At 48.8% G+C, this 12,721-nt stretch overlaps 1 protein-coding gene across 5 annotated transcripts in view; it reads right to left on the bottom strand.

Annotated features, from left to right (window-relative positions):
- Positions 1–12,721, bottom strand: part of kcnt1 (potassium channel, subfamily T, member 1) — a 128,185-nt gene that overhangs the window by 54,360 nt on the left and 61,104 nt on the right. For 2 of the 5 annotated variants that reach the window (XM_031890261.1, NM_001170513.3), the window contains 1 exon segment: positions 1,349–1,390. The exons of the other annotated variants lie outside the window; for them this stretch is intronic. In XM_031890261.1, the coding sequence (XP_031746121.1) occupies positions 1,349–1,390 (42 nt within the window). 5 annotated transcript variants of the gene reach the window in all.

Genomic DNA, 12,721 nt, shown 5'->3' with positions numbered 1-12,721 from the left:
GTGCTCTACATGGCACCGGCCCGGGGGCCAAATGTCTGATTTGCACAATCTGACTCGCCTCTTGGGAGGGCGGGGCTTCCATATTGCTGTCGACCAATGGAACAAATATGTGTAAAACATTCAGCCCCCACATTGGACATATTTATAGACCGGGCCTAATTGTAATGACTGAGGCACAAGGTGAATACAGAGCAGAAATAAGCATTGCTAATGGGCTGAGTGCAGTCTGAGAGCGCAGGCAGCACAGCAGGCAATGGGGAAAAGCTGCCTATGGAGGTTCCTTCCCACGCAGCCCTGACTCAGTGCTCTGTTTGGGGGGGGGGAGGCTCTGCCAATTGAAATTCTGTGCTGTCTCCCTATGTTACCTTATCTATCAGCCTCCACCCAGTGAGCATGCTGGGAAAGCAGTGACATTTAAAGGGGAACTATAATTAGGGATTCGGGCCGAATCCAACCAAGTATTTGGTTCCGCCGAATCCTTGCTCTGCGGTGAACCACAGGGGTGTGGGTCAGCAGAAGAACTCATGGGGGCCGGGGCCCATTGGGTTTTTCCCCAGTGCCCCATTGCCCCCTAAACACCACTCAGGGAATGGGGGCAAACGGAAGCTACAACAGGGCCTACACTTACCCCCTTACTAGGGTTTCCAGCTTTTTTTCTTTAGAATACCGACCTTTGGGTTTGGGGGGCGGGAAATGATGTCACTTGGGGGCGGGTGATAACGTCATGGGGCGGGTGATAACGTCATGGGGTGGGGAAATGGGCAGGGCTAGGCAGGGGGATGGGTGTATGGGGTGGGGAAATGGGCAGGGCTAGGCAGGGGAATGGGCGTATGGGGTGGGGAAATGGGCAGGGCTAGGCAGGGGAATGGGCGTATGGGGTGGGGAAATGGGCGTATGGGGTGGGGAAACGGGCGTATGGGGTGGGGAAATGGGCAGGGCTAGGCAGGGGAATGGGCGTATGGGGTGGGGAAATGGGCAGGGCTAGGCAGGGGAATGGGCTTATGGGGTGGGGAAATGGGCGTATGGGGTGGGGAAACGGGCGTATGGGGTGGGGAAATGGGCAGGGCTAGGCAGGGGAATGGGCGTATGGGGTGGGGAAATGGGCAGGGCTAGGCAGGGGAATGGGCTTATGGGGTGGGGAAATGGGCAGGGCTAGGCAGGGGAATGGGCGTATGGGGTGGGTAAATTGGCAGGCTAGGCGGGGGAATGGGCGTAGGGGGTGGGGAAATGGGCATGTGGGATGGGGCAGTTTCTATTTAAAGGGGCGGATTAGCCATGGGGAGAGTACCAGGAGGTGCCAGGATAGACGAGTTCCCATTATCATGCAGCCATGCGAGTGCCAACTCACTGTGAGTATGAGCGATCCAGGCTGAATTCTTCTGTATGATTCCTACACCCACGTGGGGCACAAAGGAGATAAAAACACCGACATATTCATACAGTGACGGAACCAACGCGGATATGGGTGCCAGGCATGCCCCGCCATGTACCAGCCAAGTGCAGCTCATTAACCAGCTCAGCGTGCCAAGGGGATGCCAACAAGATGCCAAGGGGATGCCATAGAAATGAAAGGGGAGGATTTTATAGACCCTTCCCAAGCCCACCAGCCAATGAGGCTCAACTGCTTCCCAATTAGGGGGGAGGAACCTTCATTATATATAATATACAGTTGGGTCATTTCCTATGGGAGCAAACTGTAAATTATATCCTGATAAACGGTGCTTAGTGATGTCATCAGTTATAATCGGAGCTTAGTGATGTCATTTCTGTCACATGACTCACCGAAACTTGTATATTGTAATAAAGTTCCCCCTGTTGTAAAATATAAGGATATTAGAAGTCACCTCGGAGTTCCATGACTCCGCCTTCATCCTCGTACCTTTATATGGTCTTGGACTCCTCGGGGGCTTATAATATCCCTATATGTTACAATAGGGGGTACTTTATTCACTATATATTATAAGGAACTCCTCGGGGGCTTATAATATCCCTATATGTTACAATAGGGGGCACTTTATTCACTATATATTATAAGGAACTCCTCGGGGGCTTATAATATCCCTATATGTTACAATAGGGGGCACTTTATTCACTATATATTATAAGGAACCCCTCGGGGGCTTATAATATCCCTATGTTACAATAGGGGGCACTTTATTCACTATATATTATAAGGAACTCCTCGGGGGCTTATAATATCCCTATATGTTACAATAGGGGGTACTTTATTCACTATATATTATAAGGAACTCCTCGGGGGCTTATAATATCCCTATGTTACAATAGGGGGCACTTTATTCACTATATATTATAAGGAACCCCTCGGGGGCTTATAATATCCCTATATGTTACAATAGGGGGTACATTATTCACTATATATTATAAGGAACTCCTCGGGGACTTATAATATCCCTATATGTTACAATAGGGGGTACTTTATTCACTATATATTATAAGGAACCCCTCGGGGGCTTATAATATCCCTATATGTTACAATAGGGGGCACTTTATTCACTATATATTATAAGGAACCCCTCGGGGGCTTATAATATCCCTATATATTACAATAGGGGGCACTTTATTCACTATATATTATAAGGAACTCCTCTGTGCCTTATAATATCCTTATATGTTACAATAGGGGGTACTTTATTCACTATATATTATAAGGAACTTGTCGGGGGCTTATAATATCCCTATATGTTACAACAGGGGGTACTTTATTCACTATATATTATAAGGAACCCCTCGGGGGCTTATAATATCCCTATATGTTACAATAGGGGGCACTTTATTCACTATATATTATAAGGAACCCCTCGGGGGCTTATAATATCCCTATATGTTACAACAGGGGGCACTTTATTCACTATATATTATAAGGAACCCCTCGGGGGCTTATAATATCCCTATATGTTACAACAGGGGGTACTTTATTCACTATATATTATAAGGAACTCCTCTGTGACTTATAATATCCCTATATGTTACAACAGGGGGTACTTTATTCACTATATATCTATATACACACACACACACACTACAAGGCAGGCAAAAGGAAATTGTACCAATCAATCGAGTCTACTGTTTCCCCCAATAGGAGGGCTTGTATCTGGTTTCCCTGGTATTGATTACCCAGCTGCCACAGGGGCTGCCCTTTGCTCCTATCCATTCCATAGTGGTTGGCAAATCAATAAAGCTAAATACAGAACCAATTGGGTTAGGCAAGGACACAGGCTCTGTAGTTCCCCGGCCTATGGTTCCAAGCCATTGGCCAAACCAGCCTGTTGCCATATGCAATGACATTCACTCACCAGAGAGGGCGCCATTTCTCATAGCAGTTGCCTCATCAGAACAATTGGGGGGGTGGGTAGTGAGGAAAAGTGGGGAAAAGGGTGTCTCCCACATCTTTTTTTGTTGCCCGCAGGTTTTTTGTCACCCATGTCTTTTTTGCCCATTTTGACACAAACGTGCCCATTTGTTACTCAAAGTTTTACGAAACAACTCGCCAATGGCGAAATTTGGAAATTTGCTGCGAATCCATGCCTGCCGAAAAAATGAGCTTATTACTAACCCAGTCGCGTCAAAATAGGCACGGTCGAGTCAACAAAAGGGCGCGGCCACGTGCAAAAGGGGCGCGGTGGTGTGATGAAAGAAAGACATGCAACACCGCGTTTCGCTAATTCTTTGCCATTTTGCAAAGTGAAAGTGACAGATTCACTTATCACTAATCGCGCGTAGTCCTGCGCGTCAAAATATAATGGGACTGATAAAAAAAAAATCGGAAACTACATTATTTTCTCCATCTGACGCAAAGCAACCGTCGGACGCGAATGCTGCATACCGCCTCGGGTGCGTTGTGTACATTTCTTTTCCCGCATTGAAATACATTAACTGTGTAGACCAGGGGTGGGCAAACTATGGCCCATGAGCCACATCCATTGGCCTTTTCAATCCGGCCTGCTGACTCCGGCCCCCTTTAAAGAATTACGGGCCCTGATTGGTTGCACCCAATGCGTGCGCGTGAAGTCAGGAGGGAACTGCAGGTCGCTGGGGGGAGCTGGTGGGAGGATGCTAGGGTGGAGAGCTGCAGGATGCTGGGGAATAGAGCTGGAGGATGCTGGGGGGAGCTGGTGGGAGGATACTAACGTGGAGAGCTGCAGGATGCTGGGGACTAGAGCTGGAGGATGCTGGAGAGTGGAGCTAGAGGATGCTGGGAGGGAGCTGGAGGATGCTGGGGAGTGGAGCTGGAGGATGCTGGGGGGGAGCTGGAGCATGCTGGAAGGGAGCTGGAGGATGTTGGGGAGGATGCTGGCGGGGAGCTGCAGGATGCTGGGAGGGAGCTGGAGGATGTTGGGGAGGATGCTGGCTGGGAACTGCAGGATGCTGGGGAGTGGAGCTGAAGGATGCTGGGGGGGAGCTGGAGGATGTTGGGGAGGATGCTGGGGTGGGGAGCTGCAGGATGCTGTGGAGTGGAGCTGAGAGATGCTGGGGGGGAGCTGGAGAATGTTTGGGAGGATGCTGGGGTGGGGAGCTACAGGATGCTGGGAGGGAGCTGGAGGATGCTGGGGAGTGGAGCTGGAGGATGCTGGGGAGTGGAGCTGGAGGATGCTGGGAGGGAGCTGGAGGATGCTGGGGGTGGAGCTGCAGGATGCTGGGGAGGAGCTGCAGGATGCTGGGGAGGAGCTGGAGGATGCTGGGGAGGATGCTGGGGGGAGCTGGAGGATGTTGGGGAGGATGCTGGGGTGGGGAGCTGCAGGATGCTGGGGAGTGGAGCTGAGAGATGCTGGGGGGGAGCTGGAGAATGTTTGGGAGGATGCTGGGGTGGGGAGCTACAGGATGCTGGGAGGGAGCTGGAGGATGCTGGGGAATGGAGCTGGAGGATGCTGGGGAGTGGAGCTGGAGGATGCTGGGAGGGAGCTGGAGGATGCTGGGGGTGGAGCTGCAGGATGCTGGGGAGGAGCTGGAGGATGTTGGGGAGGATGCTGGGGTGGGGAGGATGCTGGGGAGTGGAGCTGAGAGGCCCCATAATTTCTGATGGCAGCCCTGGGCGTAACGCTGGCCTGGCCAGTCAATGTCAATGTGGCCCCTGAGCCATAAAAGTTTCCCCACCCCTGGTGTAGACGCAAGAATAAAATAGTCCATCCCACTATACCTGATCCGACAAATTCTGCCGAAAACCGCGGGTGGCATTTAGCCCCGTGCCGGCGCCTACCTACGTACCTAATCCGATACCATAATAATTACAGGCTGCCAGGCGAGGTGACGGCCAATCACGCTGGATCCCAGCGCCGCTGTAATTGTGACATTTGCTTTTCACTTTATGACAAGCGCTGTAAATCATCGCCCTGCGGGAAAGCGACTTCTAATTGGGATTTTTCTACAGCCGGAGGGCGCCGTTCCTCAGAATAATGGAACCTGAGTGAGAGGCTTATTTATAAGGAACACGGAATATTGTTCGAGCGGCTTTTTAATATTTAAATAACCCCTCCGCTGGCAATTGATTTAATCATAGAGCAATTTGGCGCTAAAAGCCCCGGCTCTGTTGTGCGCTGTAATTAAGCGACTGAACATTTCAGATTAAGGCGTAAAAATGATTCCTATGGGGAATTTATTGTATCTAAATTTAGTGTTCGGCGGCACGGTGTGCTGTGTATGGGGTTCTGCTTCTCTGCAACTTTGTAGCACAGAATTTGCAGCAAACTCATGGCTGGTGAATCCTCCTTCCTAATTGTATTACCATAGAGTCTATCCCAAGTCCCGGCAGAGATAGCATCGTAATTGTGGGGCTTTTTAGCCACCGCAGTGTTTTACAGCAGGACATCATTTATGAAATAGCTGCCGGCGATATATCTGTTCTGACACGGCAGTTTGAGATAAAACATGTCACTAATGGCAAGTGAAAGCTAAGGCAGAGCTGTCCAACTGGAGGCCTAGAGCTACCCCCCCCCCCCCCCTTATGTCTGGCTGCTGTGGCTGCTTACCTTTGTGTAAGCTTTAAAGGTGAAGACACATGGGGTGATTGGTAACTGCAACTTTTAAAAAAGGCACAGCGACTAATCACAGCAACTTTCCCACCATAGGTTACTATACAAGTCGCGGCTACTGATCACCACGTGTGTCTTTGACCTAAATGTGTGTGCCATACTCTGCCTGCCCTATGCTGCCTGTGTGTGCCATACTCTGCCTGCCCTATGCTGCCTGTGTGTGCCATATTCTGCCTGCCCTATGCTGCCTGTGTGTGCCATACCCTCCCTGTCCTATGCTGCCTGTGTGTGCCATACTCTGCCTGCCCTATGCTGCCTGTGTGTGCCATACTCTGCCTGCCCTATGCTGCCTGTGTGTGCCATACTCTGCCTGCCCTATGCTGCCTCTGTGCCAAACTCTGCCTGCCCTATGCTGCCTGTGTGTGCCATATTCTGCCTGCCCTATGCTGCCTGTGTGTGCCATACTCTGCCTGCCCTATGCTGCCTGTGAGTGCCATACCCTCCCTGTCCTATGCTGCCTGTGTGTGCCATACCCTCCCTGTCCTATGCTGCCTGTGTGTGCCATACTCTGCCTGCCCTATGCTGCCTGTGTGTGCCATACCCTCCCTGCCCTATGCTGCCTGTGTGTGCCATACCCTCCCTGCCCTATGCTGCCTGTGTGTGCCATACCCTCCCTGCCCTATGCTGCCTGTGTGTGCCATACTCTCCCTGCCCTATGCTGCAGGTGGGAAGGTAACCTGACAGAGGTTTATCCATTTGTTAAAAGTCATTAGGGGGCCCTTAAGATGTGTAATTATGTGCTGGTGGTTGCTGTGCAATCCACAGGGGAGGGGGCGCCATATGGATTTGAGGGTGTGGCTTAATACGACTTGATGAACCTCTTCCTATGTGACCACCACTAATGTGGATATGGTCTTAACAATGTTTGTTCAAAATGGGGGAGTGGCAAATCTGACCTCCATTATTGGCCCGAAAAAATTCCGGCTCTTGGTACCACAGAAGTTGGGCAGCACTCCTGGAATGTGTTTTAGGTGCAATGTCCCAAGGTGGGTGCTACAGAAGGAAGAGATTGCCCAACTCCGGTCTAATAAGCCAATCATAACCCAGAGTCCCACCACAGCAGAACATTGTAGGGCCCTCAAACCCAAATGATGTTCTTCACACTATGGGCGCATCAGTACCCAAGGGTTCTTTTACTGCCTTACTATAGGGCAACTGGGGTAACTTTATGTGCATTATTGCTGAACATATAAGGATCTCACGAGGCAAGTTGTGTATTTATGGTAGAGATCAGGGGGCTGCATGTAATTTCCTCCCACGAGTGCCGAGACCAACAACACGGATATTTCTATAGACACAATGAGGAGTCAGCTGCTCCTACATACAAACTGCTCATTGGCTATGTACCATAGGCCTATAATAATAAATATATGTGTGACTAGATACACCCCCCCCTCTGTAATGGTACAGCCCTTCCTCTAGTACAAGCCAACTCTAACTCCCAGCATCCTCAGGAAGCCACCAACCCCTGTGCTGTCGTGGGGATAAATCTTATTAATACATAGAACTGGTTTCCAGCAGCCTCACGTAATGGGCTATTTCCCCCCTCTCGTCTTACTAGTTGCCATGGATATAAATACTGGTCTCCAGTTAGTACTTTAAAGAACCGTAACATAGAGAAATGAGCTTGAGTGCATTGGGGGGCGGGGTTGATTTCCTCATGATGCTGGCAATGGGGCAATAGCAACACAACAGCCAGGTCACAGTAATATAATAAGAGAGGGACAACCAAAGAAACTAAAGGGGTCTCAGGATTAAAGAGGAGGAGCTGAGGGCCCCAGTACCTGCAGACCACCCTGAAACACACATGTGATATCATCATGGAAGGACGTCAACTGAGGTGGGCAGAATGGTGGTAATGAGGTGGAGAAGCCTAAATTAAAGTAGAGTAGAGTGTCCTACCAGACCTGGCAGGACATTCCACCCACCACCCTCTACCCTTCCTGCTCCAGCATTCAGCAACCTGCCCAAAGCCCACTGCATAAGTCAATTCTCCACAAGTTCTACTTCAAAGCACTCAACCACACAGCAGAAGACTTCTTGTTTAACTTGAAATCTGACATTTTTCTAGCGGTCATCAGTGGCAGTAATTGTTGACATGGTACAAAAGCAGGAGAGGGACAACCAAAGACTCTAAAGGGGTCTCAGGATGAAAGAGCAGGAGCTAAGGGCCTCCCGTCCTGCAACCCACTCTGATATCATCATGGAAGAGATGTCCACTGAATTGGGAAGTAGTTGTAGAATGGTGGTAAGGAGGTGAAGAACCATGTCAACAATTATTGACTCTGAAGATCTGTAGAAAAATGTCAGGTTTGAAGTAGGGCACACTGTCCTACCAGACCTGGTAGGGTGGTCTTCAGGTAAGGGGGGCCTCCGAGAAGCCTTATTTGAGAGTATACTGTCCTATCAGACCTTCCACCAACCTCAACCCTACCAGCATTCAGCAACCTGCCCAATGCCCACTGCAAAAGTCCAGTCTCCACAAGTTCTACCTCAGAACTTTCTACATGAACTCAACCAGAGACTGTAAGACTTACTGTTCCACTGGTAACTTGACATTTTTCTAGTGATCTTCAGAGACGGTAATTGTTGACATGGTAAAAAAAAAAAACAGGAGATGGACAAGCAATGAAACTAAAGGGGTCTCACCAACCTCCACCCTTCCTGCTCCAGCATTCTTAGGATAAAAGAGGAGGAGCTGAGGGCCCCTCTACTTGAAGACCACCCTGAAACATAAATGTGATATCATCATGGAAGTGACACCAACTGAGGTGGGCAGAATGGTGGCAGGGAGATGGAGAAGCCTAATTTGAGAGTATACTGTCCTACCAGACCATCCACCCTACCAGCATTCAGCAACCTGCCCAATGCCCACTGCAAAAGTCCAGTCTCCACAAGTTCTACCTCAGAACTTTCTACATGAACTCAGAGACTGGAAGACTAACTGTTCCACTGGTAACTTGACATTTTTCTAGTGATCTTCAGAGACCGTAATTGTTGACATGGTAAAAACAAAACAGGAGAGGGACAACCAAAGAAACTAAAGGGGTCTCACCAACCTCCACCATTCCTGCTCTAGCATTCTCAGGATAAAAGAGAAGGAGCTGAGGCCCCCTCTACCTGAAGACCACCCTGAAACACAGATGTGATATCATCATGGAAGGGACCCCAACTGAGGTGGGCAGAATGGTGGCAGGGAGATGGAGAAGTCTAATTTAAAGTGGAACACACTGTCCTACCAGACCATCCACCAACCTCCACCCTACCAGCTCCAGCACTCAATGCCCACTGCAGAAGTCCAGCCTCCTCAAGTTCTCCCTCAGGGCTTCCGCAAGGTACTCAACCACAGACTGGAAACCTTACATTTTTCTAACTGTCGACATGGAAATTACTTTGAATTGTAAGATGAATTCTCTTAGTCCCAAAGAGCTAATTGGCTTTTCTTTTCTCTGCCTCGTTGCAATCATTTATAGACGTGCTTTCACTAATTACTGGCTCTAACGGATGTTATGTACAGATGGGGGCACTGGAGGGAGAGAGATTGGTTGCGCTGATCTACAGAGAGAACTTCCTCGGCGCCGACACTTGTGTCAGGTGATTTATATGTTGGACGGCTGTAGGTTACTTGCTGCCAATTTCAGAAGGTTACTTTTATAATTAAAGGGTAACAGTGGCCTGAGAAGAAGAAAATGGCCTTTAGGGTCCCAAAAAACTTGGAGAAGACAACGAGTTTAATTACAAGTCACCCTTGGGTCACAAAAATCACACGGGGGCACCAAGCTGAATTACACTTGCTATATCTCTCCTGTGCTCCTCACTAATTTTCTAAATGCCAGTCAAGGGGCCAGACAAGCTCTAGAATGTTCTTTTATGGGAAATAGGACTCTTCTTGCTCATTCAACCACATCATACACCCCAGGAACAGTGCATATCTTCAACCCACCAAGTAGAAGGTATTAAATGTTATGCTTGATCCTGACCAGGAGAGAACCAGTGCTTGCCCTTAGCTAAAGTCTATGCCCAAACCTCAAAGACCCAATAACTCCATTGGCCCATATACGTGTATAAGTGATGGTCTACCTAACCAGGCATCCAGGAGTGCAAGTCCTGTTGGGTGAAGACCATAATGGCCTTTTTAAAGTGCAAGTTGGACATCAATGATGAGCAATGTCTACTTAACCAATATCTAACCAGGCATCTAGGAGTGCAAGTCCTGTTGGGTGAAGACCATAATGGCCTTTTTAAAGTGCAAGTTGGACATCAATGATGAGCAATGTCTACTTAACCAATATCTAACCAGGCATCCAGGAGTGCAAGTCCTGTTGGGTGAAGACCATATTGATGAGCAATGTCTACTTAACCAATATCTAACCAGGCATCCAGGAGTTCAAGTCCTGTTGGGTGAAGACCATATTGATGAGCAATGTCTACTTAACCAATATCTAACCAGGCATCCAGGAGTTCAAGTCCTGTTGGGTGAAGACCATATTGATGAGCAATGTCTACTTAACCAATATCTAACCAGGCATCCAGGAGTTCAAGTCCTGTTGGGTGAAGACCATAATGGTCTTTTTAAAGTGCAAGTTGGACATCAATGATGAGCACATTGAATATATATACGTCCATTGTACTTTTAGCTTAGTTCTTCCCTCTTGGGGCCCTTTGATGTGGAGACGCCCAGGACTCTACATAAGTTGTCTATGTCTACAATGTCTATGTAACCATAGTTACATAGTTACATAGGGTTGAAAAAAGACCAGTGTCCATCAAGTTCAACCCATCCAAGTAAACCCAGCACACCTAACCCACACCTACCAATCTATACACTCACATACATAAACTATAAATACAACCACTAGTACTAACTGTAGGTATTAGTATCACAATAGCCTTGGATATTCTGATTGATCAAGAACTCATCCAGGCCCCTCTTATAGGCATTAACAGAATCTGCCATTACCCCATCACTAGGAAGGGCATTCCCCAACCTCACTGCCCTCACCGTGAGGAACCCCCTACCCAACATCCCCCGGCAGGGCATTCCCCAACCCCCTCACTGCCCTCACCGTGAGGAACCCCCTACCCAACATCCCCCGGCAGGGCATTCCCCAACCCCCTCACTGCCCTCACCGTGAGGAACCCCCTACCCAACATCCCCCGGCAGGGCATTCCCCAACCCCCTCACTGCCCTCACCGTGAGGAACCCCCTACCCAACATCCCCCGGCAGGGCATTCCCCAACCCCTCACTGCCCTCACCGTGAGGAACCCCCTACCCAACATCCCCCGGCAGGGCATTCCCCAACCCCCTCACTGCCCTCACTGTGAGGAACCCCCTACCCAACATCCCCCGGCAGGGCATTCCCCAACCCCCTCACTGCCCTCACCGTGAGGAACCCCCTACCCAACATCCCCCGGCAGGGCATTCCCCAACCCCCTCACTGCCCTCACTGTGAGGAACCACCTACGGTGCTTCAAATGGAAGCTCCGTTCCTCTAATCTAAAGGGGGGGCCTCTGGTGCGTTGATTGTTTTTATGGGAAAAAAGAACATCCCCCAACTGCCTATAATCCCCTCTAATGTACTTGTACAGAGTAATCATGTCCCCTCGCAAGCGCCTCTTTTCCAGAGAAAACAACCCCAACCCTGACAGTCTAACCTCGTAGCTTAAATCTTCCATCCCCTTTACCAGTTTAGTTGCAGTCTCTGCACTCTCTCCAGCTCATTAATATCCTTCTTAAGGACTGGAGCCCAAAACTGCCCCCCATACTCACTGTTACTGCCCCCCATACTCACGGTGAGGCCTTACCAGGGACCTATAAAGGGGCAAAATTATGTTCTCATCCCTTGAGTCAATGCCCTTTTTTATACAAGACAGCACTTTATTTGCTTTAGTAGCCACAGAATGACACTGCCTGGAATTAGACAACTTGTGATCTACAAAAACCCCTAGATCCTTCTCCATTAAGGAAACCCCCAACACACTCCCATTCAGTAGATAGTTTGCGTTTATATTATTTCTACCAAAGTGCATAACTTTGCACTTATCAACATTGAACCTCATTTTCCAGTTTGCTGCCCAGTTATCTAATTTTGTCAAATCGCTCTGCAAAGCGGCAGCATCCTGCATGGAACTTATAGTTTTGCACAATTTTGTGTCATCAGCAAAAATAGAAACAGTACTGTCTATGCCCACCTCCAGGTCATTAATAAACTAGTTAAAAAGCAAAGGCCCAAGGACTGACCCCTGCGGTACTCCACTAACCACACTGGCCCAATTAGAAAATGTTCCATTTACCACCACTCTTTGTACTCTATCCTTCAGCCAGTTCTCTATCCAATTACAAATATTATGTTCTAGGCCAATATTCCTTAATTTGATCATTAACCTTCTGTGAGGTACTGTATCAAACGCTTTAGCAAAGTCCAAGTAGATGACATCAACTGCCATTCCAGCATCAAGGTTCCTACTCACCTCCTCATAAAAGGCAACTAAATTAGTCTGGCAAGATCTGTTACGCATAAAACCATGTGGCACAAACTAATAGTATTGTGAACTGCAATGTATTCAAGTACCCTATCCCTTATTACCCCTTCCAAAAGCTTTCCTACTACTGATGTCAGACTAACAGGCCTATAGTTTTCAGGCTGAGAACGGGATCCCTTTTTAAATAACG

This window comes from Xenopus tropicalis, chromosome 8 (genome assembly GCF_000004195.4).
Source record: "Xenopus tropicalis strain Nigerian chromosome 8, UCB_Xtro_10.0, whole genome shotgun sequence".
Taxonomy (NCBI): Eukaryota; Metazoa; Chordata; class Amphibia; order Anura; family Pipidae; genus Xenopus; species Xenopus tropicalis.
This window is presented reverse-complemented; position numbering and strand designations above follow the sequence as displayed.